This window comes from Apostichopus japonicus, chromosome 12 (assembly GCF_037975245.1).
Source record: "Apostichopus japonicus isolate 1M-3 chromosome 12, ASM3797524v1, whole genome shotgun sequence".
Taxonomy (NCBI): domain Eukaryota; kingdom Metazoa; phylum Echinodermata; class Holothuroidea; order Aspidochirotida; family Stichopodidae; genus Apostichopus; species Apostichopus japonicus.
Genome location: NC_092572.1, coordinates 21,004,008 through 21,029,013, shown reverse-complemented (window position 1 = coordinate 21,029,013; position 25,006 = coordinate 21,004,008). Strand labels below are relative to the sequence as shown.

The 25,006-nt window shown below is 40.5% G+C and overlaps 1 protein-coding gene across 1 annotated transcript; it reads right to left on the bottom strand.

Moving 5' to 3' along the window:
• Positions 1-4,855: 4,855 nt before the first annotated feature.
• Positions 4,856-23,032, bottom strand: LOC139977830 (uncharacterized). Its single transcript, XM_071987511.1, has 9 exons — positions 22,944-23,032; positions 16,117-16,359; positions 15,212-15,351; positions 14,436-14,520; positions 12,342-12,507; positions 11,362-11,552; positions 10,453-10,600; positions 9,622-9,761; positions 4,856-8,460 (listed from the first exon to the last, which is right to left on the bottom strand). Exons 2-9 carry the CDS (start codon positions 16,129-16,131, stop codon positions 8,146-8,148), a joined length of 1,200 nt encoding a protein of 399 aa, XP_071843612.1. The 5' UTR covers positions 16,132-16,359; positions 22,944-23,032; the 3' UTR covers positions 4,856-8,145.
• Positions 23,033-25,006: the final 1,974 nt, after the last annotated feature.

Below are 25,006 nucleotides of genomic sequence, written 5' to 3'. Positions count from 1 at the left end.
TCTGTTTTTGCTGTGGACCTGAGGCATTTAAAATGATTTCATTCATTCTATATAAAGTACAATTTTCAAAAAACGTTATGCTGGTTGTTTTTATTTTATGGAGAAAAAAACTGACATGGTCATCATGGCTTGGGTATTATATATGTTTGTCAGGCCTAGTTTTTTAACACAAACTCAAGAAGGATACTTGGATTCATTTGATATATATTTTTTTTTTATAGGGAAGTGATCTTTTTAGTTTAAGAGTCCTATTATTTTCTGGTGGAGGTCAAACGTCATAAGCAGTGGTCCTATAAAGATTTCCGTAACTTGAGTTCACATAGATCGGCTTAACTTTACCTATGTCTAGAAATACTGCCATTATTGCTAACCACCGAAATACCAACTTTTTCATGAGCTTTAATTTAATTCCCCATATAGCTCTCCTACATCGTTTACCTATAATCAATATCGTGTGTGTGTGTTTTTTTTTATCTTGCCGGAGCCTTTACTTTTCACTACCTTCTACAAGTTCGTAAGCCTCGTCCTCGTCTTCAAACCAACGTCTAAATTTGACCTCAAACATTAGGTACGCTCCAGATCTTCGGAGCTGTCGTTGCAAATACCGATGGTGGTAGCCAGTGAACACTGGAAGTCCACGTTCTACTTGCCGAAGGTAGTAGTCTTCAAATAAATTCTTCATATGATACGTTTGGTTTAGGTGAAAGAGAAGATTTACTCTGCTTGAAGTGAAGTTTCCCGATCACACGCCCGAGTTGAATGGAATCAATTGTATGAGATCATCCCTTAAATCTATTTGGATGTTTTCTATCTTTCCGGATCTAACGGGAATGTAATGCGGATTGGTGTACGACACCGTGTTGTGTTCCCTTGGGCGTTATGTACTATTTAAGCAACGCGCAGTAAGGGCACGTGAGCATTTAAAAAATCTTTGAACGTTTTTATTTACAATTTCCCCACCTCTGTCAATATGAATCTGTAATGGCGTCCTGCCCGAGGAAACAATGGTTTTTATAGCGTTCAATACGGTATGACCAGATTTATTTTTGATCGCTACTACCCAGGGTAAGCTGATGCACCCTTCTTTTTTGACTTCTGAGTAAAGTTAACCCCTCCATAGCTCACAGGGTGTCGGGGGTAGTCCTCGTGTAAGGGGGGGGGGGTAGGAAGGACAAGGTTCTTTGTTTTGAGAGGAGCGGACAGTGAATGATAAACTGTCTATGATAATGATACCATTATCTTAAATGGCTAAACAAGGTGTTGGTACTTAAGGGTTGGTATTGTAGGGGGATCGGACGGGAAATGGGGAACATGTGAGGGTAGGGATGGGATGGTATAGCTTAATATTTCTGGCAAAGAAAAATAAAAGAACAGAGACTTGTAAGACAGAAATGACAAACGAACAAAATTGTAACTGTCGTATATAAATTGTAATTAACATTTAAAATTTCAAACACAAATATGCCTTACATAATACTTCTTTAGCTTTTACTTAACACACAATCTTTTACATTAATTTGAACTGACATCTTAATTATTTATTGGTTAAATTACACATTAGTTATTCTTAACATTATTCTTCTTAACCTTAACAAGTCAAAAATTTTGCGTAATGCCTAATGCACATAATGATAAATTTTCCACAATTCCTTTGGTGGCATATTTAACATCCACGCAAGACATTTGATATTTGGTCGTAAAAATGAATTAATTGTCCAAGTTTCTTACAGGAACATATCGAGGCGTTCATCGTCAGTGGCCAAGAGACCCCATTCGTGCTCAATTTGACTCGGATGGTCCACACTACAACTGTCACAAATCATCGCATTTTTGTTTTAGTGTGCCAAAGACTTTCTTTGCTAACCGTTGCAATGTCTTTTCATGTTCGGTTGCCGTTTTCTGGACATCATCTACGACAATGTCTTGATCCAACAGCCTCTTTGTATGACATCTGCGGTTTCGCCTCTTGAAATGCCTAGCAACTTTGGGTGCCTGTATATCCGGTTGTCGTGCATTGACGATCGGGGTCTCCAGTTCTGCCTCCTCATCAGAATCCAGTACCCAGATCACTTCAGTTTCATCGTGAAACATAGTACGAACAACATATGAATACTAAATACAGCTACAATCAGCAGTCATCGCTGCGAGCTTTTCGTCCAACCACATCCACTGCTCCCACGTTATATTTATACCTTTCTTTGTCGGATAACATTTACCAAACTCTCTGCATTGTATGTGCTCACAAGGACTGATGAATGTCTTCCCCGTCCAATTAGATAAGCCTTTCATTTTTAAAGGTTTTTCAAGCGTGATAAGTTTCATTCTCAGGTTGTAAATGATGTTTGTCATGTATTGAACGTGAAGGCAAAGGGTTCTCTTAATATGCGTCATTAATTCACCCCACTGTTTGACGGATAAAATAAGCCCTAATTTTCCTGGTAGTAACGCAACACACCCATCCTTGCTATAAAATCGTCTTATGGTTACTTAGGCCTTGCAACGAAATGTTTGTAACTGTACGTGTGTATTGTCTTTGAGATGAAACAGCAAGTTTACTCACATATGTTGGTTTGCAACCTGCTGCGTCGTAATTCTCAGCCATTGGCGATACCGTTGGTGGAGGTGACTGCGGCGTCCGCTTAATCGGGCTCGGCCAATGGAGACGGGTTGACTGCACAGTCTCTTCAAGCCTTGACGCACAGATTAATGGGTACGCAGTGTCGAAGTTGCGATTGGAGAAGCCATGATGTAAATGGCGTCCAAATCAAAGAATCCGTAAAAGTCCAAACTTTGAGATAGTTGAAGTCCAATGATTTGAGATTGGTTGAGAAACAACGTAGCCTTTCCATCATTATATGTGGTCCTGATCCTCCCTTAATCATTCCTCTCAGAATTAAACCCGTATAGTGAAAATACCCTTATCCCATCGTCAAAGTTATGATTAGTTATTAACAATAATCCCTTCTGCTTCGTCATCATTCTTATCATCTTCCATAAGAGCACATTACTTAAGCTCCTCATTAAGACGCCTTTGAACCATTGACACACACCGCTGTTGATGCCAATCATGTCAGTAAATAAGTCAGAACTTGTTGCCAACGTGTCATGTTTCTATCTCAAAACTTTGGAAAGGGGGCGTTCTGTCATATGACATCGTACCATTTTTTTTAAATAAAAAACGATAAGAATGATAATAAAATAAAGATGTATATCAAAATGTTTTCGTAATAAATAGAAAAATTAATTAAGAAATGATAAAAATGTTAATCCCTTAAAATAATAGCCTCATTTGCATAACAAATTGCTTTTTCTTTTTGCATGCATTTCTTAAACCATTGGTAAGCCATGGTTTATCCTCTTTACAACCATTTTTCATCAATCACTATACAACTTTTTAATAACGTTATTGAAATTATCATAAGCTTCATCTGCATTATCGGCAATATACACAGATTCCCATCTCTCTTCTGCTTAAAAAGAGACATAGCCCTGCTTCATCTTTTTTTCTTGCATAAATGAACTTGGTCATATGCTTTCTATATATAGAAAGTCTCCATAGGTATTTCATTTGAACCAGGTTCAGCCTCCGTCGGGATGTCATTTCGACCAAGATTCATTAAACAAACTTAAATCTGTATTTTTTAATAGACGCTCCTGGGTTTCGCTTCATCCATGTGTTTGTTGCATAGTCATAGTGCAACTTTAACGGCTTGAAGACAGATCTGTATAGGTTGTAGGTACTTTGTGGTGTTTGCTGGAAGGCAAATCAACACGATGTTATGTTCAATGCAATAGTTAATTATTCGCACACTCTTTACATGTGAGGCATGCCGATCAATAATGATCATGAAATTTATGGATTTATGTATTTCTTTTAATTACCAAAAACAACATCAGAGGACTCGTCATCCATAATTCCTGAACATCTCATACACGACATTGATCAATGTTCATTGTCAACTATCAAGATCATCCAGTATGACCTGGTAGGTCGTCTTGCCAGACAGGAATCCCGGATTATCTGCCTTTAAGTTCTTATGTAATAGATCAGGTACTAGTTGCATTCAAACTAACAAAATCATACGTTTCCTAATTTATTAACATAGATAATATTTAGTAAGATCATCCTGTTACTTCCAATTAATAGCAATGCATCTCTCCGATTGTAATTGCTTCAGTTGTAATATATTAATATGTAATGTCTTTACTCAATGCATTCCGCTACTCCGTTTAATATGTTTCATGTTCATTCACGTCTGTGGGACGGTCATGTAACTACACTTCTAGTAGTATCGAAAATCGGCATAATATCTCAGTAACATATCAATTTTAAATTAAAGAATGAAATCTTACCATACAAGATGGCTGACGGTGTCCAGGACACAGGCGTTGAACTGCTTTCCAAGATGCATCATACCAGTTTTAAATACATATATTATATGGTTTACCAAGGTTGCGGTATAACTTAAAAGTTCCTACTGCTTCCCCTATGACAGACGCCACGTGTCTTCTCTGTAGCTTTGGCAGTTAGTCAAACTAATAGTACAATACTTCGCACTAGGCGTTATACCTGGCCTGTACCTAATAACGTTCTACGTACAATTTTGATACCCATTCTGGATCTCAACCTCGAATGCCATTACACAATTCCTCGCAGCAAAGGTGTACACTCTAAAAACAACCGGTTCAAAAATGAACCGAAACGGCTCAAATTTGAACCGGACAAAGGATCAAATGGGCACTGAACCGACTCTGTTCATTTTGAACCGGTTTAGCGGTTCAAAATTTTGAACCATTTGCCGGTTCAAAACTTTGAACCGATAAATCGGTTCAAAATGAACAGTCTCAGTTCATTTTGAACCGATTTATCGGTTCAAAGTTTTGAGTGCACATTTGATCATTTGTTCGGTTCAAATTTGAGCCGTTTCGGTTCATTTTTTAACAGGCTTTTCAATCCGAATGAACAGTGTACGGTTTAAACCATTGGTGGGACGACTATGTGGTTCAGATAACCAGATTACAGTTCAGAGTGATGCATATATCAAGGCAAAAGCCGACATTGAAAATGCAAGCCAAATGACGTTCCAGTCTACATTGATCACTAAATCTCTTCTGATCACATTCAGGTAAGGCATGCCTCCCAAATTTGCATGTTACTCTCAGAACCTAGAAGAGTATAGCCTTACACATTAGCAAATATAACATAGATTCAACCACAATTTACCAGGGGAAACCATATAGATACATGTATAAAAAAAGGGGGTATATGAAGGCGCTTATCACTAGAAAGACTGAACAAGAAGTAATGTGTGTCATGGTTGTCCCATTATCTTATTAACAAATGCATCACTATCAGGGGATCGTGGTAACATAGCCTAGTGGTAATGACTCTAGTCCTGAGATCATAGGATTGCGAGTTCGAGTCCATCCAGGGGCGCTGTGTTGTTTCCTTGAGCAAGGCACTTTATCTCCCCGTTGCTCAGTTAAGTGCAGTACCCTATTAGGAGCAACTTCAGTACCCGTCAGGAGCGTTTAGAAAAAAAAATAGAAAACTATCAGAAAAACAAACAGGAGTTTTGAAAATTTCAGGTATGGCAGAGGGCAGCACTTATGACCTGGCAATGTACACAACCTTGCCCTCGATGGACAAAATTTGTTGACCCCTGGTGCAGGGTTCTCTGCCCAGGACAAATTGACTGCCGACAAGACTTATCCAAGTGGAGTGCCACCATCGGTTGGCCCGGAGGGCATCAGAAGATTTTGGGTTTCATATACTGCGTAGGTTGCAGGAAATGGCTCTTCCCTCGTCTAGTTGGCTGCATTCACACACCCTTGATATTGACAACTGGTTGCAGGGCATCAACGGCAAAACTGATTTTACCATGTGATAAACCACACAGGACTAACACATGGTCAAACTAAAATATCTCTACAGTCATGCCTAAAAAATAAGAAAACAGTTCAAGTAAAAGGGCAACTTCAGAACATTATGTTAAACTATTTATTTCTTATAGGATTACTTCATCTATAGCAAAATAGTGTGAAGTATGTAACTATGGTTTCAAAAGCAAAAGTTGTACTGGTTTTCAAAACTTGCACTTAACATGTAATTTTCATACTGAATAAATTTATTGAAGTTAACAGATGAATTTTGTTCAGTTACGTTAGAAGGGAGCCCTTGGCTATTCAACATTTGGTCTGTAGTGAAAAATGTTAGGCCCTAGCCTAGGCCCACAAATGTTTTTGGGCGGTCGGCTTGATAACATTGGGCAGGCAGTGTACCAATTTTGAGGCTATTATTTACCAACCAAGAATGAATGGGGCAGAATTATCCCTCCAATTAATGTTTCTGAGACTAAGTGATTTTCTCATTTACATTTACGGGATGTGTCACTGCGATTGCACATGTCGTAGTTCTACAGTTTTACCCACATATGTAAGTGTATTTTTTAACAACATTCAACTTGCGCCGTGTTGACATGGAGGATTATTATCAAGAAAGTGAAAAAGATGCACTCCGAATAAGATATTGGATATTTTCTTTTGGCATTAGAGAGTTTGTAGATAAATGTGTATTTGTAGTTTTAAAGCATTGACCAGAATTGGTGCAATTATACTTAACTCCCACCCCCACACCCCCCCATGGAATGTTGCCATGGTAACTCAACTGTGCAATATATTACAATAAATCTGAAGGAAAATCTGTGGTGATCAAGAACAAACCACAGCTACGATGCCATGTCAAAATAACTAGATACTAAACTGTGCAATTAGACACTACAACTAAATAACTACAGCTTTAAAGTCATGAAAATCCAACCCTTCAAACACTTCATACTGAAATTCTGATGATAGCATTTGCATCCATGAAATTTAAATCAAGCATTGTGCCTCCAAGGAACTATTAGGGTAGCAATGTGAGCATCATCTTTCATTTAGTCCATATTAGACATGTTACAGAAATTACAGAAAAACACTGTCCACCAAAACAAGGTCTCCAAGATGTTCGAGGCACTGGTTGCGTTCATCAATTGTTTTGCAATAATTGATGTGCAGTAAGTATTTTAGTTTATGCCAATTCAAAATTTCTTAACAACAAATTCTACCCAGACTCCCTGTATATATACAACGGAAGGTTAAGGCCAAGTAGAAGAAAAAACATGTTTCCCGTCCGAATTTTCTAAGCTGAGGAGGAGATGGGGCGTCACTGCTTGAGACTGTGCAAGGTTATGTATGGCTACGCATTTTAAATTTTGAACCATCACGCATTTCAATCTTACAAATTCATAATAAAATCAAAATGAGCACTATCTGATGATAGCTGCGGCTATGTACTTCAAATCAAAATGTTCAGGGTCTATTAATAGGCTTAGCCTTGCCCCTAATCGCAAATCGCAAAAGGAGAGCCGTCGAGTTGATGCTGGCAGTTTTATCAGAAGAATACTGGTTTGTGACTGATGTATGAGGTACAATTACCGAACCACAGTTTCATGGACTAGCTGAGCCTTGTCTAGGGCCTGGCCAATTGTGATTTTGTGAACCAAACCAACCAAGCTTAAAAACAAGAAATTTGTTTATTTGTCATAAATTACTCGAATGCGAGTTATAAATTTTTAATACAGGGATATAGTTGATGGGGTATTTGAATACTTTTTCTTTTACTAAATAGTGTGAATTTTAAAACTGGTTTTCACCAAATCGAGATTGCTTGTCATGACGATTTTTGTATGTAATTGCCACATACCAGTTTTGTGATTTTTTTTTGTCGCATTCGATTGTGCATTTGGAATTTTCTGACCATTTCGAAAAAACGTTAAGAGCATTTTGTCGTTGAAAATCATGCAAATATGTGGTGTCACTGTCTATACTACGTTTTAATGGTTTTTTTTAAGGGATGACTTAAATCATTTCTGCAATTTTTATTTAATTTTGATATTTTTAGGCTTAAATATGCCTATTTTCCTGGTTTGACCCCAAGTTGTCATGAATAAAAAATAATAGAAAAAACGCGTCCCCAAAAATGGAAGCGGGCGGGGACGAGAAACATGTTTATTTTTTACTTGGCCTAACAACAACTAAATATGAACAATTAAATTGTAGAACCCAATGCAAGGTTCCTGATCGAAGCATTCACTCCTATGTGCCCTATTTTGCCTTCAGATAGTTACAAAGCAGTGTGACTGCCGAGGCACTACGTCCTTTGCCTTTGCCATCTCCTATCCCATATATAAACTTCTGGACAAAATCCCACGTATTGGAGCATTGCCATGGGTAGTGGACGTCTAACAAATAAAAAAGCTTGAAACACACGTCCACTGCATGCAATAAGCTACTGCATGAGACTGTCTGTCCTTCAACCACTACAAACAACTGTTCCGGAGACTTTCTCTCCCCAAGGGCTAGGATGAACGGCTGCGTCTGTTTGTTCCCCTCCAAAAATGTGGGTATGTTGGTACCAATCTGGAAGACAATAGAACAAAATATATTAGTTTAGTTACTAAGGGTTCAGAAAGCCTGAAGGCTCATCGAGGAACCTTGGCTGGTTTTGGGCGTGGATGATAACTCGCCTTCTCTTTTCGAAGAGTGCCCAGACGTCGAGGCAGGGGTGTAACCAATCCAATCCCATCCTGCTCTTGGGACCGCCATTTAACGTCCCCATCCGACGGACGACAGTGCACTCCAGGAGCTGACCACTTTCTCAGAACCCGGAGGAGCGGGAGCTGTCCAGCGTCACTGCTTACAGCTGATGAGCGAGACTTATTTCAAGAGCCCCGTTCACCAACCCCAACCATTTCACAAGTCCACCAGACCTCGGCAGAACCAGGAATTCAAGTCGAAGACCTCGTCCATCACAACTGCAGTTGCAGCCACCTCTGGAAAATTTACCCAGAATTGACAGGCAGGAATCGAACCGGGGACCTCTCGCATGCAAAGCAGGCACTGTACCGCTAAGCCACACTCCCGCCACTGCATATTGATCGACACCTTCCAGTCTTTAGAAAGAGCGATATCCCTAATAAGTAGTGATTGCATCGGGTAGAATAATGGAACGAGGGTACCGGGTTACCCGTCAGGTAGGTTGCAGATGTTTCCTTCACCCACAACATTGCTTTAGGGGTGGGGTGGGGAAAAGCAATTGCCACTAAAATACGAGTTATATTAATGACAGATGCTGATGACATACTAATTGTGGATTTCTTCCCCACATTACTGGCATAGGCTGTTGCACATATCAATTATCCTGAAGGGCACTTTGTGGCAATCTTAGCCTTGAATGAAAAAAATGAATGAATAAAACCCATTTCAAACAATGTCTCCATTCACACTTTGAATGACATTTGGACATTAAGCATTACCGATTCATTCAAGGTGTGGTCTGTCTGTTTCTATGCAATCTCCATGTCAAAATTGTACTGCAGAGTACATTCCATCATCAAAAAACCTTATAGGTCCCAAGCCTTACACTGGCACTCACTCACAATGACCAGCTTCTCTGTCACAAACAGCAGTACCTATCGTACCATCATCATGTCAAGCACGCATCATACATTGCTATAGTACATAAAGCACAAGATGAAAATAAACTACTTTCCAAATACAGAAGAGCGATTCATGTCTCACCTCCTCAATTTGAATGAAAGACTGAAGAGCTTCTTCTACTGTTGCTCTCTTGTCGGGCCCTTTTCTTCCAGCTGTCCGCTGACTTCCAGTAGGGAAGAGGAGGCCCAAAAGTTGAAGTGCAACGTTAGATTCCTCGTCATCTGTAATACAAGGAAACAATTATACAATTGCCATTGCATATGTTATGAAAATAAAACTTCAGAAAAAAATAATGTTTGCAGTGCGAGTTCAAGGCCTACCAACAGGAAATAAACTCCAACCAAACCAACTGGACACTGTCAATTGTTGCAACATGGAGTTGCCGATATTGTGCGACATACCAACATTTCAGGTCTGTAAGTTTGTCCCTGCATAGTAATATTCATTCAGCTAGAAATAATCTGTTGTCAGTCGTTCACACAAAGGCTGCTAATAAATATGAAGACTACAAAGAAACAAGAAGGCTAGCAATTTGAGAAATTAGGCTATTGGAGAGCATCTGATCGACAAAAAGTGCTGAGAATTGGTTCGAAAGTTATACACCAAATATACAAACCGCTCTCCATTAGCAAGTGATTACAATTTAGTGGTTCCATGGAACAAAGGAACGGGTGCATTGTACAGCTCTAGGAATAATCTTAATAACATTACACAATTATAGGGGGTTGGGTGGGAAGGAATGTAACCACCACCAACAAGTTAGTTAGAACACATGCCCCTTAACGCTCTCAGGTTGTTTGATGAACACAACCTGATAGAAGAGCTCACCATACAAGTGTGGTAGAAATATATCACATGCTAAGAGGTCTCCTGCCAGGGAAAACGTTATAGTTGAGATAATGCTTTACTCACCCCCATCTGTCATCCCACGTAAGTTCAACAGGGGTCTCCACTTCAGTTGCCGGTCGGCATACTGTATGACTTTTGTACAGAATCCCGGCCACTTCATATAGAGGGAATCGCACAGCTCCGGGAACAGAATCCTGAAATCCTGCTCTACCTGTAACAGATAGCACAACGGGAAAACATGTTGTAATTCTAAACAGATCACATACATTTTGCGCCAATATTTAACCCTTCGTGCCCCAGGGTGACATGAATTGTCACAGATCATTCATAGTTCACGTAGACCTTTTAACTGGCGTAGCTGTCTGATTCTTTGAACACCCCCGATGCGGTTTGGCATTTTATGCAGTTTATGGCATGCCAACTGGCAGACAACCAAGTGCACTTTATAATGTCTGGCATGTCAGCAGTCCACCCTCAGAATTTTGGAAGCCAAGATTTAACCACTATATTAGCCGCTCAATGAAGTTTGATTGACTCTACGAACTAGCCAAACGCTGTGCAGAAGCCTACTAAGAGGCCTCCTCATAGTATGCGTATTCTTTGTCGGGCAAGTGAAGGGGCACAGAATTGTTTATTCGTGACAACAAAATGGTCATAAAATAGGGCAACCAGGCTGAACAAAGTCACAAAGAAGTAAAAACCACCCAGTGTAATAAATTTATTTTCTCCGACTAGTTAATGTCTAACTCGAGAAACTACTTGTAACATTTTGAAAAGTATGGGGATGTTGCAGTGAAAAAACATGGGAGTAGACCGCCAAGATAGTTTCATAGCTCATAGTTGATGCAGGTAGGTAGATACCCTTGTGGTTGATCACCAAGAGTAGACCAGTGTTTATAGGCAAAAGTTTGGTGCAGTTAGGGGTCTTTCTGGCCAATGCTCCTATGATTTACTGAAATTTGTCACACTTACCATTCCATCCGTATCGATGAGCCGTGGATATTCCTTCAATAGCTCACGCAGCGGCCTTTCTTTTTCAGTCCGTATCTTGTTAGCACGGTACCGGCAAGTCTGCTTCATCATTTCAGTGACCTGTTGTGCAGGTGCATTGTGGTGCTTTAGCCAGTTAATCATAGCAGTCATGTCAGCATCCTCAGGCATATCTTAGGAAAGATAAAGAATAATTCCCATTAAACAGACTAGCGGCCTTCAAAGAAGCTCCAAATTGTGGTCCGGAATTGAAGGGTTCATGAATTAAAATGAAAGGTTTGGTTCTTAAGTTGAGCTCACTTTTAACTCGTCATGGTTTTATCTGCGCCATCTTTTTCCATCACTGGTTCGTCTTTCATACTCTGTACTTAATGCTGAGCACCATGAACGCTGGCAGTATGTTCCATTTTTAAAGTCTTCAGCAAGACTTGTTCTGGGTTTGAATTTCAGGCGAAAGCGGGTGCTCTACCATTTGAGCTAACCGCTTGATAAAATGAGGAGATGATATTCTCTAGCTTGCACCAACTGACAGCGGCCAGGAGGGGGGGGGGTGGGGGGTGTCGCAATTTGCTGAAGCAGAGATAAAATTTTACAGGGTACTGAACTAACTCAACTGAGCGACGATGAGACACACCGAAAAGCCCCAAGGAGGACCCGAACCAGCTATCCTAAGATCCAGAGTTCAGATCCGTACTACACGGCCATCCGCTCTCCCCTGCCAGTCGGCAATGGGTGTCAGTACCCACTACCCAGCAGTGCACTCGTGTTTTTCTCCCGAGGTACTTGTGTGGGTATATCCATTTTCCCACGCACTTGGTAACTTTTTACTGTAAAATTACTATAAAAACCTATCCAGGTTGTTTTATATGGTGCATGTTCCAATACTGCATTGCACTTTTTCGGGCACATTCCTGACTGAAGGGATTCTCTTGTGACTTGGCTGAAAATCAATTCAGACTCACCTTCAGAGAGTGCTAGATCAACTGTACTGACTAGGTTCGGCTTTGGAATTTCCTTGAGTGAAGTCACAGCCTTCTCGCACAGGTTCCTCTTCCGGAGATTCCTTAATCTGTTCTCAAGGAGTCCAGATGCATCATGGCCACAGATTCCAGGGGTGTACCAAGCTAGCTGTATAAGTTAACATAAAATGATTACTGCATATGATGAACATATTTTTGCAATCTGAAGATCGTTGGAAAATGGTATTGCAATTAACAAAACTTTGAAAATACTACTACATTTAGGCCACCATATTGTAAGAACGGAATGCTTAATAATATTCATCATAAATAACTAGACATCAGCTGGCGGGTAAACCGCCAACGTGTATATGCCCACATCTGAGCAATCCGGGTGGGGTCACATGGGTGCGAAACTGGGTGCGACTGCCATGTCCCAAAACGCGCAAATAAGCAACAAACTAGTTTCGTAAAAAAATCCAAAAAAATAATAATAATAATATCTCGCTAGCGCTTTATACCGACGAAGCCAGTCTCAAAGCGCTTCACAGATATTACCCTGGTCATAGTCAACTAGTCAACCCCACACTTCCGTGTACTTTTCGAGCTGTTCGATCCCGATACACCATACCGCACTAAAATGGCCGCCGGGTGGTGGTGATATGGTGCGAAACTGCAAGTGGGCCCCAAAACGATCGCCATGTTCCGAAACGTGCAAATCAGCGACACACCTGTTTCGCAAAGAAATCAAAATGGCCACCAATTTGACCTCCGATGACCTAGCAATGACCACCCCATTTTTTGTACATAAAGCTTTTCCCGTACACCAAGCTTCGTTCAGATCGGACCAACTTGGAAAATTGGCGTGAATTATGCAAATTAACAGCCCAATTTGACCTTGAAATATTGCCATCTTTTTCAGCACGCAAAGTCCCCCCCCCCATATACCAAATTCACTCAAATCGGACAAACTTAAAAATTTGGCGCAAATTATGCATATTAGCAGTGCCCGGTGCGCCACGACACCCACAATCGAACTCATCCGAGATTTTAGTAGAACAAACACATCTGCAAAGTTGCAAGTTAATCGGTCAATGTGCTTGAGCGTGAGAGCGCTAACATTTCCAATACTCGGCCGAACGATCATAGGCCGACGCTGTAGATTGAATTGAATGTCAGGAAATTCTTTTCTCAAAATGTGATTATATCCCTGGGACAAAGTCCGGGAATATTATGTTTTTGGCCTCACCGCCGTCGCCGTCGGAAACTTTAGGCGTTAGCACTCTCACGCTTCAGCGCATACCCCCATTGACTTCAATCCTGGTATACATGTTCACCATAATGAAAGCTCGGACAAGTTCGAAATTGGGCAGTGTCGGCCCCCAGGGAACCGCTAATTTGCATAATTTATGCGAAGTTTGAAGTTTGTCCGATTTGAATGAAACTTGGTGGATGTGATCTACATTGGGTCCCGAATGAAGTTCATGTAGTTTGGAGGTCATCGAAGTTCATAGCAGCGACCATTTTGGATTTTGGCAAATTTTTTCAAGTTGGTAGGATTGGAAGGAAACTTGGTGGATGTCATCTCCATTCTCCAATGGGTCCAAACAAACTTTCTTTTGAGAGGTTTGTACCTTTGTTAAGGTCATTGGTGGCTGATTGGAACTCCCTGGTCCCGGGGATATACTGTAGTGTTTGCGTAGCAAATGCATTTCTAGTTATATAATAATATTCATATACAACATTGGTTCTGTATATCACTTCAATACTAAGGCTTTACTGTGTCACACCAAAAAGTAGCTTGTCATTAGGACAGTCTTTTTTAAAGTATCCATTGCAGGCATCAGATGACTGAATATGGTCACTGACATATTTTACTACTTGTGTTATCTCTTCCGTTCCCTGCATGGGCTACAGGCATTTGCCACTGAGTACCTCACATGACCATCCATGCAATTTTTTTTTTATAGTACACACGTATGCTGTGTTTGCTAACATATGCTTTCCATTTCATCTCCTTTCCTTGTGTGTGATTCGTGTGTATGTGAATCAATCCCCAAGCCTATACTGTAGCCTAAAATCACAATGACTACTCACATGTCCATCACCATCTTCGTTATCAAGTGATGGAAATTCTGCCATGATCGCTTTTGTCATCAACATCTTGACATCCTTTGGAGGGCTATGAATGAAAATACAAGTTTATAGTGACATTAGCAACCAGTGAGAATTGTACATTACGTAAAAGCAACTGCCATATAAGAGAAACAAATGCCTCGCCATATCCGAGGTGTAGGAAACCCTACACAGGCTTTTGCAGATACAAAGAATTAACAATGCAGCTATCCGCTTAGAGGATGACACGCCACTGCCTACAAGGTAAGAATGACTGCAAGAATGCTTCACCCAGCACTAAGAAATAACCATAATCTTAACCTTTATAGATGAATCATTTAAATTTGCCAGAAACCAAAGCACTCCTCACAATAAAGGTTGGCAGTCTGGAAGATGAGTGACCACTGTGCATTTGAATGATCAGTCCAACTAGGTTAATGGCTGTTAACCAAAGTGAAAAGCCCCGTCTGAACCAATTTAACGACTTGTATGTCAATGAAGAATCCAGTGTAATAGACCAAGGGTTTTCTGAAAACTGGGGGGGGGGGGGGCTCACGAGCTAACTCTTGTATTGGTTGAGGTCCAAGCAGCCTTCTCATCTTCATGTTGTACCATGCACACAAGTTGACACTGCAAACTTGCAGAATGTGCTTATTGTGATCAATCACCACCATCAGGGTTTGAGAAACAGGAGTGATAAGGATTAACTATTAAAAATTGGTTTTGTCTTTTGTGATTGGACAAGTGTATATACTCACTGCTTTCCATGCTTCTCAATCAAACATGAAACCAGTGTGTTGACAACACGTTTTCTTGTCTTAGGAGAGAGTAGGCCTGAAGACATTTCCTCCACCAGCTCGTCACCTCCATGCACCGCTTTCAGGATTTCTGTTATGTTCTGTGAAAGCATTTCAGAAAAAGCAATGCACTGAGAAGGAACAGGCAATGATATTGACATGTACACAAGGTTTCATAAATGGGGCCCCAGGGGCTTTTGCCCAAAATTAAGGATGAATCTGACGGAATCTGTATGAACCAGGGCATCCCCTTGAAATTAATCCTTTCTACTGTGTGACCAAAATAGTAAACAAAATAAGTTCTCAAATTGTCCTCTGCACATATAGGCCTACTGTACATATAAGCCCGGGTCAAGTTTGGTAATTTTGCATTAAGCTGGATAATTCCTGACTTGAAATGAAATAAATCAATGGAAATTATGATTTTAATCAGTTTGGTTCAGGAATCACATAGCCCTGCCAGGGCAAAGGGTTGGAGAACTTTGGACATTCCTAAACTATACAGTATTATCTACAGAACAATTCAACTTGCTAGACTACAAGTTGTGCATCACATATGTTTGAGACTGAATAAAATTTGCAGATAAACATAAAAAAGTCATGGAGCATGCTTGACACCGTGCATTGTCTGGTACCAGGAAGAGTAAGCAGCAGATAACTGAATCTGACTGGGTTAGGAATTTACGAACTGATACCCAAAAGACGCACACGATGGGGGATCTTGTGCCGGATTTCAGTAGTGTGAAACGGTAAAAACAATGATGTAAATCTCAAATTGTAAACATTTTGACTAGCCGTAAATATTCCACTGCCATATTAAACCCTGATGTCACCCAAGTGAAACATGATGAAAATATAACACTTACGAAATCCATTCTCATTCGCTTTGAGGGTTGTCCATTAGATTTTATATGGCCTCTGCCTGCGCTTGCCGTCGGGGTTGATGATGAACCTGGTCTCACCGGTGTATGTATCGATGGGTCTGGTTCTGCTTCTGACAGGTTATCAGATACCAATGATCCATCATCGGTAAAGCCTCCGCTGTCAGAGTCACATGAGCTGCTTGATAGTAGTTTGGAACCACTTGCTTGTCTGGCATCATCACTAGCCTGTCAAATCAACATGGATAATTTTAGAGCTATTATACTCTTAGGTAGGCATCGAACAACTGCATGATCGCGCTTTTCTGGTGTTTCACTGCGGTTTTTTATAATCTCCGTCAGCTACGCAAAATTTCAATGTCTGAATAAAAAATGAAGCATTTTCTGTCGAAATTAAATGTATGATGTTTAGGATTTTTTAAATTACGAAACTTGATCTATTTATGCCTTTATAAACCAGGTACAAAATCATTTCTGTGCGTCCAAAACATTGTGATCGCCAGGTAGAGCAGTCAGCTTTATTTTTTATTTCTCACACGAAAACCTCCACAGTGTTCTGTCTTCGCGTATACACGGCCCAGCTTCGCTTCCATACAAATTTACGGCATGTGTCATAATGTTGTGATTACGATAGTACAAACAAGCGCAGTGCAGTCCAGCCGGCCAGTGCAGGTAAGATGACATGGGGCCTACGGGAGGGTTTATTGCAATTGCTCAATTGGAATACACCCAACAGTGCTAGTTCGCTACTTTATTGGGTAATATCTTACGATATTTGGAGTGATTTTAATGGGAATTTTTAACATAAAAAGGGAGCCAATCTATGTGTATTTTCAAGTGCGTTTTACAGTGCGTTTTTTGCATAAAATTCGGCCGCGATTTTGCGTTTTTGAAAAATTGTGGTGCTTTTTTTTGGCTCCTGAAATCGTGCATTTGTCCGATGCCTACTATTTATTATGTTACAGAATAAGATGATATAGCCATGGCTGTGTTTAATTGCTCTGGCTTCCTTTGCCTTTGTATCAACAGTCCTTCAAGCCATTAATGTCTGATTCTCAAGAATATTAATGTGCACTCTTTTGCTTTTTAACTGTTAGTTTTCATACATAGTGTACTTTGCAGGCACTTTCTAGCAATTCCACTATCAGTCAGGACCAATTGGCAGTCAAGATTACCTGGGCATGTCACTATAACTCATGTACATGTACTATACACTTGATTGTTGTACACAAATTAGACCATTTGCCGCATGTAAAAGAAAACAACATGAATTACTAGTCCATATATATTCTTATTGAAACTCCTGTGCAACTTGATTGTTGTTATCAACACCATGGGTCAGTAACATGAAGCCAGTGAGCCAGGTCCGGCCTGTGATCATGAGGAATCAGGCCAGTGGGCTTATTTGATCCGGTTTGCAATTGGTCGCCTGGTCGGGGGTGTGCCATGTCAGACTAAAAACCCATATCCATTTCTGGGGGTCATTTCTAAGGAAAAGGGTACCCATGTACAGTATAATGATGTTCCCTCAAATGTGGATCTGTTTCATAAAATACAGACACATAACTAGACTCTAGCGGACTGCTAGGTTGCATATTCTTATTATATTATTATGGCCGTTGTTTTGAATTTTGACTTCAAAATTCAAGCAAGTGAGAGAGTGAGAGACCCATGTGTATCTTGGGGCCAAACTGCTTACTTCCAAATTGTATACTCATATTATGCGAGTACCCCCCCCCCCCTTTAATATGCGACCTCCCATGATTTCATTTGTAAAATATCCAAGATAACAAGGCCTATGGCCACCAAAAGTCTGTTGACCCCTGGTCAGACGGTCTACACATTGAATATGGTTCTCATCAACATTCCTTCTGTACTAAATAATGACAACTTACTATATGAGGAATGATGAAACACTGCAGTCATTCGAGTTGGTAAAGCCCTGGTTGACACAAGTAGCCACGATTTTTACTCTGGAAAGTGTTGCTGGTGGCAGCTTGTACCCACATTATAACTGCACTGTACATGAAATTGGGAATGCACTTTGACTAGGGATCGGACAAATGCGCGATTTTCAAGACCAAAAAACGCACCTTAAATTAACAAAAAACGCAAAAAACGCAATCGAAATGGCAAAAAAACGCATTAAAAAAACGCACTTACGTAACGTTACTTATGACCTGTCTATGCACGTGTAACAGCGCTGTTTTTTTAGCATTTCAATCCCAGTTAAAAAGTCACGAAAAGAACGAAGAAAATGGGAATAATTATGACGTAAACTAGCTATCAGTTTACATTTTTTTGCGTATTCCGCCGGTAGGTCAGTGCGCTGCCGAAAGTCTGAATTGCGACAGGCATGTTCGTCTCTACAATAATTTTTATTGCTATTATTATTTTAAGCTGAATGGTCTCCAAACTTTAAAGAAGAAAAACTGGAAAAAATAATCATATTTCTTCTAAAACACGAACTTAAGTCTTAAAAGCTGTTTTTAAGTTGTAAGTTTTGTTGTTTTTATTTTATATCACTCTTATTGTTGCTGTGTAGTTTTTTACTTAATCGGAAATTTAATGAGGCAGCGAGATCGTGGGTCAGGAGCCATGTTGTTACGATACAGAGTTACAAATGACCAGTGAAAGCACATGGAAATTGAAAAATATGGGCAGCGGTGCCACTTCAAATTTACAACTTTTTGTGTAATTTTCAGTGAGAAGAAAATCCCTCAAAATATTAATAATTAACCAAAATAATAGTTAGAAATAATACATCTATTAAAATGCTAAATTTATAAAAACTCTGAAATTTATCGCCTGAAACAACAACAACAACAACAACCATGCAATTTCAGAAACTTTGGTCTACGACTCTAGGTGGCAACATCCTTGGGTGTTTACTGATTAAGCAATAGCGAGACACCCTCCCGGCGAATTGCGCAATTCCATATTTCTTTGCTGTGTAGGTATGAGAAACATACAGTGTTAGCCAATGAACGTACAATAAAGTTTACTGTGTGAAGAGACAATGACATTATGACTATGCATACATGTATCCAGCTGATGTACACTTGACTTATTCACTGTATTCCCACCATTGCTGTAATATTTTATTCACGAAACTTTTTGGATTTATAATCATCCGATTTTGTCGGGAGTACAGCCACTGGGATAATACGGTTAGAATGCCCGATGAGTTCTCTTCCAGGATATATCATTTAGTGCTTGCATTGGATAAGAGAAGTTTTCTTATGAAATGAATAAAAAAAACTGTTGTTTCTAATTACCGTGTGCATAATTTGTTGCTCGCTCGCTGTGGTCGCTAGTTACAGTAGGAGTGTGGGACTGTATGTAGCTCGATCTAATTCTAACGTTAGGCCGTGCCATTTTACGATGTTGGATTATTTACGGGACCTAGTTTCACAGAAAATATTTGTGGGGTGATTTGTAAAACAACGCTCAGAACAAAATTAAATAATGCATTACTCAGAATGAATTCTCAATGACTTAATCTGGGCATAAAAAAATACATTTTTTGGTGAATTTAAACAAAAAACGCAATAAATCTTAAAAAAACGCAATAAACCTCAAAAAACGCAATAAACCTCAAAAAACGCAAATTGCGCCGCAAAAAACGCAATCGCGCATTTGTCCGATCCCTAACTTTGACATCTACTGTATAACAAAGTCCATCTATCCGATAATGTGACGTGGAGAAATTAGGAACTTCGAGCAATTCCTCCCCTTCACTGCATGCAGAGGGTGAAAGTCGAGTAGGTCTTTGACACCAACGAATACGATGTCCTTGGCACCCAGTGGCTCTACAACATAAGCATGGTAGTGCCTAGAGAACTGCACAGTGTGCCATAGTTCACACATGAAAGTTGCAATAGACTCATAAGCAAATATCTGTATTATCTTTGCAAAAACTGGAAGACCATCTTCTTTCCCCACGACTACCATCAGATATTTACGATACTCCACGCCATGGAACCGGCACCACTTACAGACAAAAATTTCATCGTACAGTGCCATGTGCATATTTCGGGCAATCACAGCACCATTGTCAAGAGAGGCGATGATAACAGTTTCTCCAGGTCCGACCTCTAGTGGTTCACTTCCAAAAGCTTTCTTGGACAGGATATTGAAACATAGCAACATCTGATTCCGATAGGCAAGAGTTTTTGCTATGTTTTGGAAGTTGCACACTATGTGTGATAGTCGCCGTGAGAAATTGTGGAATGCCTCAAACCTCATCACCCATAAGTGAATTAGTGGCCCATTCAGGCGGATTGCAGAGGGGTAATGCGTCATGAAGTGATGCTTGGGTTTCAGGTGTCTTTCGGGAAATAATTCCAGGAAAAGTTGGTGGTGGTCACTGATGAGTTCAGAAAGATACTTAGTATCCCCATTGCTAATAATTGGTGAGAAGATTATGTCAAGGCAATCCAGTAGTGCCAAAAGCAATTCCCAATGCTCATCTCCTTCGGGTACAAGATCTCCAAGCATTACTGCAACATGACGGATTAGGCACCACATCTGGGCTGCGTTCTGTCCTGGGGCCCCATCTGGAGAGCGAAGAGCATTCGCAGTGAATGGTACTGGCTTGTTGCGCTTATCAGGAATGCCATAATTAAAGCTAGTGACCCTTGCATTCAGTTCATTCAAGGTTAAGAGTTCTTTGTGGATCAGTTGTTGTAAAACTAACTTCAACTCTAGTGGACAAACTCCTTCAAGGATATCATGCATGATGTCTGGCGAACGACTGTTTATAACATGGAAATGTGAGATGTCATTTAGAGCACATGGCGACTTGACTCCTGTCTGCTGTAAGTCATCTTGGGCGACATCAGCTTGATAGTTCTCCAAGGTCCTGAGAAGACCCTGTTGCTCTTTTACAGATGTCCTGATAGCATCCCGATGCAGCTTGCACACCCTACAGAGATAGTTAGCTGTGAAACCACCTGCAAATCCAAATAGTGAATGGATTCCCAAATTGTCACCAACAATTTGTCCTATTGCTATCTTCACGTTACCATTAAAGAAGTTTGTCACAATGTGCAATCCATCAGCAATGAGTTCATTGATATCTTGGATGAATTGAGCAAACACAGCACCATATCCATACAAACTGGCATCACCGGAGTTGAAAAGCATGAGCAACAACATGTTGGACAATGTTGATCTATACTTTGGTGGCAGATTAGCAATTGTGAAGTACACTGCCCCCAGTTTATGGATACCAGCCTTTGGACTAAGAGGGTTGGACACCTCAAAGTCATCCACATACAGAATCAGTTTGATGGTGGCAGAAGATGACAACAGGGGACTCTCACGGCAGAACGATCCATCCTGGAAGTCCCTTAAGAGACCATCTTCACTCATCATGTGGGTAGATGATATTTTGAGGACATCGGTCTCTTCCAGGATCATCTTCATGAGCGGCTTTATTGGGATGTACTGAAAGGTGACTGTTTTCATATGTTGCTGTACATTACCAGTTGAAGGATTGTTCACTGGATAATATGCCACGCCCATGGGCAGTTCTTCTGCAGCAACAAAAGCTTTGCAGTTTTGGAAAAATTTACGTTGCTTGTACTGGCTCCCAACATTCCTGAAGGGATGTGAAACTCCATCAATATCTGTCAACAAGGCTTGCAAGTGCTGGTCATCATGGGGAATGCCTACAGTGGTGGCAAATTGTTTCACTCTCTGCATCATGAAAGAGGACATGTCATTAATCAAGTCTGATGCTTGTTCCACAACCTGTGTAACAGTGGAGTGTACTGTACTACTAGATGCTAGTAAACCTGCAACAAGCATTGCTGCACGGTTTTCAACTTCCTCTGTAGTCAATTCATCCCATAGCTCGCCTTCTGGCTCATCTGGTTCAACCTCATCGTGGTCAGCATCCAAATTGTCTGCGGGAACATCTGCAAAATCAGCATCAGGTGGTGCTGGCACCGGCACGTGTACAGGAACATCATCGTTGTCATAGTTGTGAGTGCCCAAATGTTTGCGAAAGGCAGCAGTCCGTCCTGAAAACGATCTTTCACATCCATTTTGACCACAAGCGATGCTTTTGGTGAAAACATGCCCATTAATTAGGTGATGGGCAATTCGCAGATGCCACAACAATGCTTTTGGCGACCCATTTATGACAATTCCACATTGTGAGCAAACGAAACCCATATTGAACAAGATACAAGTCAGTACAAGTCACAAATCAAGTTCACATACAGTACAGTATAAATGGGATAAAAGCATTCTACAGGAACAATGTTTCCAGGGTAGCTGACATGATCTATAACAAGAAAACAAAACAGAACACTGTTAAGTTCATGTTTTGTGACTCATGTCAGCTGTATTCTTGGCCTGTTTGCAAGTTTCAAATTGTGGGTGATGACAACATCATTTTTTCTGTCATACGTTTGCAGTCTGTTAAAGTATACCTGTAGCCTTAAAAATATTGAAGGTTCGGGTGGAATATCACATTAGGGTTGGATGGTACTGTGAATTTTGAGCACCGGTATTACCGACAATACAATACCGGTATCGGGTACAATACCGGTATTTCACAGTGTTTTTTTGGGGGGGGGGGGGTGTAGGTTTCACACAGCCCCTAACGTAACTAGGCCAAATATGTAATATTTTTAATGTTTCAAATCGGTCACAAGGAAATTCTATGGTTTGAAGAAAAATTCCATGTATTGTCAAGCTTGCAGCATAACATAATCTGATGTTAGGCATAATTTACTGTGCAGTGAACCATGATCAGCACTCCATAACAAATGATCATGGTGAGGGGGCTAAAGACTAACCTTCAGTAACTTCAGTTCCTTTTTTAACTTTAATCGAGGTCCAACAGCAGGAATTAGTTCCTTCAAGCATTCAATCTCATCTTCAAGGAGATATATTTTAGCAGAATGGTCATAACAAACAAAATTGGGACCATATAATTTTTGTTATACTTATAGCCTAGGCCCTAGGCCTAGGCCTAAAACTTTTTTTTTACTTAGGCCCCTAGGCCTACTTCAGTAATTTGAAAAATTGTCAGAGATAAGAAAGAATGAAAATTCATGATTGAAAATGAAGTCAATTCTCTGGATGGGCCTGATGTGTACATTCATGCGTATTAAAACCAAAGGATTGTGTACGCCTACGCACATTTGTTAACCCTTTCCAGGCCAACTACGTAATAATATGGGCTACTCATATTACCGCTGCTAGCCAAATACGTAATAATACGTGTTTCCACTTGCTCCTCTTCTACCTCCCATAGCTCTGTGATAGTTTATCCGATTTGCACAGAATCACCATAGCGCGATAGTAGACAATTTCAGCATTAGTGGATACATTGACACCTAGTCTCTCTAGTGCACCAGTCAGGCTGTAAATGCTTGCTGACTTCAACCAGAACCTGCTTCAACTCGGAAGTGAAATCTTTGGTCGCATGTTACGTTCTTTGGCCATGTGTTTCGGCAATCTTACGGTATTGAATGATGGAAAATAGTAGTAGTGAGCGAGATTCAAGTGGAAGTAGCGAGCCTAGCGGTGATGAATCAGAGAACTTTGACGAAAATAACTTTGATTTGGACACCCTTATCAGATGATTCCGGCGACAATTCATCAGATTCTGATGTAGTTTTTAGTGTAGGTTTTGTGCATACCAGTTCCGCGAAAAAACGGAAAGTTGGGGATGATAGCTTCGATGTGGAGGGTGGAGAGGAAAACGCGACACAGGGAGGACCAGGTGAGTCTGAAAGCAGTGATGACGAACGATCTGAGCAAATTAGGGCTGGGCCTAGGAGATCCAATGTTGACCAACAGGCAACAGGGCCCCGGGGCCCGTGGTAATCAAACACTTACAGTTAGGCCTATAAATGTGCTAAGCAAGGCTTTAGGCAGCCGGACGCGCGGCCGTGTTTGGCACGGCCTAACTAACAAAAAACACGGCCTATAATCCCTAACACGGCCTTACTATATTGTACCAAGCCGTGCTAAATTGAGTTGTTCAAAAATAAATATATAAATATATAATAACGAAAAAACACAGCTGCCGTTACTACTTGCACAAAATTATGGAATTCACAGAAAAACTATGTACATTCTTCATACACCGAGCGTCGAGCGATGTGACATTTCTCAAAAATGTTACCACGTGCGTAATAAAAATACAAAGAGTCCCGGATACAACAACATACGGCAAGGCCTAACTGTACCATGAAAAACAAAATCGCGAGTGGCGATGTAAATTTTTTGCTCGACGACCAACACGAAGTTAACCCCCGTTGATATAGTGTGTAGTTTCCCTCGATCAAGAAACAGACACTGTTGCATATGATAGATCACAGTCCAAATCTGTATATATCACCCATCACCAGTTGGAGTGGCTCGTTTTTTTTCCCCGGTTAGGATGGGTTTTTTTGTACGGAGATAAACCAACTTCAGCAACCAATTAAAAGTTGTGTATATAAATCATCTGGCCTCGCGGATTGGAATGTTAAGAGATCCGCTGGGAGATTCCAGGACGGAACACATAAAATTCGCAAGGTATGGTACTATTATTTACTAAGCCAAGCTATAGGCCGAATTTTTATCGAGTCGAACAGTGTCAGTCGGAGACATTTTTTTCGTAACGAGAAGTCCAGAACGCAGGCTTGCAAAATGAAACGGACTATGCTTCACTTTTTTACTAAGGTATGGTATAATTTATGTCTAAAAGATGGGGTCACTGAGCGGTTAGAACAACTCATTCTAACCGAAGTATGTAGGCTGAAAGTACCGGTTAGGTGATGCTATTTTCATGGCGCAATGCATAACTTTACGTCCTTTTGTAGGTCTAGGGCCCAGGCTAGGCCAAGCAAGCCACCTGTCGATTTAA

What these genes read in the sequence shown, in the direction of transcription:
- LOC139977830 (XM_071987511.1), bottom strand. An exon ending in ATTGAGAAGCATGGAAAGCA is followed by an intron (nt 14,521 to 15,211) that starts GTGAGTATATAC and finishes TTTCATTCATAG; the next exon opens with CCCTCCAAAGGATGTCAAGA. An exon ending in TCATCGATACGGATGGAATG is followed by an intron (nt 10,601 to 11,361) that starts GTAAGTGTGACA and finishes TATCTGTTACAG; the next exon opens with GTAGAGCAGGATTTCAGGAT.